This window comes from Vulpes vulpes, chromosome 9, assembly GCF_048418805.1.
Source record: "Vulpes vulpes isolate BD-2025 chromosome 9, VulVul3, whole genome shotgun sequence".
Classification (NCBI taxonomy): Eukaryota; Metazoa; Chordata; class Mammalia; order Carnivora; family Canidae; genus Vulpes; species Vulpes vulpes.
Window position 1 is genome coordinate 90996826 of NC_132788.1, and position 3623 is coordinate 91000448.

Consider the following 3623-nt stretch of genomic DNA (forward strand, 5'->3'; position numbering starts at 1 on the left):
AGAGGAGGTCCCCAGAGGTTTTGGGAATAAAAAGCCGCCCTCCTTACCACCCAGACAATTGGAAGTTCAGGAGACAAGAATGGTGCCAGTGCCGTGGAATGGGAGACTTGGCTCTGGATGTGTGAGGACAACCTCAAGTGGCAGTTTCTAATTTGGATAGAGTCAGGGGTGTATGGCCACTGTCAGTCCGAAACAGGGGTCATATGCACTAAGGAATGGGAGTCGAGGGTGGGATATCTGTCTTTCCCTACATAGAAGAGGGACGGCAGGTTCTTGGGGTCTTTGTGGTATGGGAGTCACTGAGACACACAAAACCTGGTCAGACATTTATTGGAGCAGTGGAGCCAGTTCTCCACCCTATAGTACTTTTAGACTGATAGGATTTCAATGTGGAACTCGGGCAGGTTGGGAACGACTTCATATTGTTCCTGTAGACTATCACTGGTGCGGAAGGTCTGGAAGGCGAAGCAGCCTTCTGGGGTCTGGAGGATGCAGAGAGCGTTGCACATGCGGCAGTAACGTCGATGGCACTGCCACATGCGAACCCAGGACTGGAGCTTGACTGCTGCCTCCTCTTGGATTACATAGATCTTCAACAGGTCCTGCCGCCACTTCAGAACCCGCCTCCACAGGACTGTTCTCCACCAGATCTGAATCATCCAGGCCCTGAGGGCAGCCACCAGCAGGGTGCGACGCACCAGGGTGCCGCGCCACCAGGCCTGGATCTTCCCAGCCGCCTTGGCTCTTGCTCTGCGGCGTTTTTCATGAAGCCGCTAACCAAGCAAAGCAGAGGACACCACATGAATTTGTCACAGACAATCACAGTCTGGTGCCTGCCACGAAGGAGCTCTGATCTTCTCTCTTAACAACCAGCCTTTCCCCTTGGTGGTTCTGAGGACCCAGGAGTCCAGGGTGGGGTTTTGCCTCTATTATCTTGTCTGTGGCCACAGACACACAGGCTCATCCTCTGAGTCCTGGGTCCTCATCTACAAAATGGGGAAATCCTTGCCCTCTGGTCTTCACAAGTTCGTGGAAATCAATGGAAACACCTTCTGATCCAGAAGACTTGGCATGGGTGTGAGGAGCCAAAGGGTGCTCCGAGGATGAACCTCTGCAATTATGGCCTGTGTCTCAGCCCACATCCCAGCCTGTGATGTTGCCTCCTGATGCTCCACAGCGTGCCATGACCCCTTGAGGCCTTGCCCTTACCTCATTTCTTTTGATTTCCACCACTACCTCTCAGCTGCCCCCCATATCCTGGTTATCCTGGGCCACTCCTTCTCCAGCTCTGAGGTGCCCACTGCTGTGCCCCAACTTCCAGGGACCGGTTCACATCCTAATTCCTCACCTCTCTGCTGTCTCTCCATACTTAACACAGCTCGCTCAGAGGAGGGAGGGTATTTATGGGGACAGGAGAGCAACACTGAGTTGACTCCTCAGCTGTGGGACCAGAGATGGATCCTCTACTTCCAAGGACTTTGTGGTGGACAGTCAGTGATCTCTGGTTCTCTCATGCTCCTGGGCCCCACCTACCTTCAGTTTCTCTTTCTCTTGTGCATCCTTATCTGGACCAGACTTCTGCAGTCAGAATAGAGGGAGAAAGCATGAGTGAGGGCCAGCTTCTGTGCCAAGTCCTCACAGCCCTACCTCCCCATTCTTTCCGACTCCTTTGAAGTCATCTGGTGCTTCCTTCTGCCCTGGGCCAGCTCCCCATCCCCAGGGAAAGGGTGTCTGTCTTACACAGCATTTACTGCCCATTGTTTGGGGCAGTGTTTCTGGTGTTCACACCCCCTCTGGTTGCTGCTCCATTGGCCCTGGCAGAGGCAGGAAGGGTAGGAGAGGAGGAGTTAGCCATGATGTCACAAGGGCAACTATGACCCAAGGGCCCAGTAGCCTTCTACAGGCTCAAAGTTGTTGGATAATGAGGAAAAAATCTGCCCACTTCCCTCTTGCCAAGGGTGGACAAATGGCCTTGGTGAAACCACAGCCCTTGTGAATCTGTCCTGTTCCAAGGACGATCTCTACTCGGCCCACCCAGAAGACCCTCCCGTTGTCAGCCCCTGAGGAGGGCAGCTTACACAGCACAGAGGAAGGCGTACGGGCTCAGTCTGCTCCCTGTATCCTGCCTTCTCTGCCACCATACCCTTCCTCAGTGTGTGGGGAAGTCTTTTTAATGACCATCACTGCGAGTATGGAGGGTGAGCCAAGGAAGGGTCAGGATAGAGGTACCTCAGTCAATTTCTACTTCCTCCAGCTGTTGTAACCGCCTGTCCTCCTGGAGCTGTTTGGTCCCTAGCAGACCAATAGATGTTTCTTAAAACAAAACAAGCCCTTCCAATTCTGTGTCTGAAACTTAGCAGGCTGGAGGAATTTTCCAAACATGAGTCATTATGTAGGAAAGTGTCCCCCAATATAGTCTCCTCTGGTTGTAGCAGTGGTCCTATTTTAAAGGGTCACTTAGTTATTCAGGCTTGCTTCCAAGACCAGCTGCCTCTGGCTGTCCCCACTCCCATCTCTCAGCCATGCTCACTTCTCTTAACCGACCCTAGATAGCACTCCCTCCAGACCTCAGTAACATGCTGACATGGTCTCTGTCATTTCAAGGTATCAGCTCCCCACCAAAAAAGATAGGATGTGGCTTTCTGCTCAATCCCAGACAACCCCACTCCGTCTCCCTGCGTCATCTCAGTTAGATCACTTGCAGTTTAGGTCCCCACTCACAGATTAGTATTTATATTATTGTGACTCTGTGAGTTCCACTGACCACTGTGCTACAGAGCACAACTCTGCTTCCCTATCCTTTCCTACACAACTTCACAAAAAGCTTTTAATCATGAAAACGTTTCAATATATACAAGATTTGACAACAGATCATGAACTCTCCGTGTACTCATGACCCAGCATAACCTGTTCTCCTCTCTGCTCCGCTGCTGAGTCACTCCAGCGGTTCTCTACAGCAGACAGTCCTGTGAGAGGAGCATCTTCCTGTATCTCTGTACAGCCACGGAAGGCTTTCTCCTGGGGACACACAATAGTGTGACTTGCTGAGTCGCGGGACAGGTGGCTCCTCCACGCTACTATGTATTGACAGATTGCTCTCCACAGTGGCAGTACCAGTCCAACCTCTGTCAATCACCTCCTAATTTCTGCCAAACTGAAGGATGTGAACTGATGTCACCTTGTTGTTTTAATTTACATTTCTCTGACTAGGTACTCGCACAGAGCATGAGCTTCAGGGTGGGTAACTTGGCTCCAATCTGGACACAGACGTTTTCTGGCTGTGTGAACTGGAGCAACTCTTTCAGTGGTGTCTGTTTCCTCCTGGGCAAAGTGGAGAGAACAATACAGTGTCTCCTTTAAGGAAATGTTGTGGAAATCCACGCAGGTAGCATCTTAGGAATGACACCTGGCCCTAGTACGGCCGTGTCTTTCAGCTCTCAGGGTTATCTCATCTTGGCTTTCTGTCACCTCTGTGTAGTTGCCTGATCTAGTCCTTGGCCTCTTTTCCCACTGGAATCCCATCATCCTCTTGTATGACTTCTGTGGACAACCCTTTGCTGGATGGAAATGTTGCAAATATCTTCTCCCACACGATCATCTGCCTGGTGACTTTTTTCACATTC

At 51.2% G+C, this 3623-nt stretch overlaps 1 protein-coding gene across 1 annotated transcript; it reads right to left on the reverse strand.

The window, feature by feature from the left end:
* Positions 1–368: 368 nt before the first annotated feature.
* Positions 369–1758, reverse strand: IQCF3 (IQ motif containing F3). Its single transcript, XM_025989834.1, has 3 exons — positions 1741–1758; positions 1534–1578; positions 369–773 (listed from the first exon to the last, which is right to left on the reverse strand). Exons 1-3 carry the CDS (start codon positions 1756–1758, stop codon positions 369–371), a joined length of 468 nt encoding a protein of 155 aa, XP_025845619.1.
* Positions 1759–3623: the final 1865 nt, after the last annotated feature.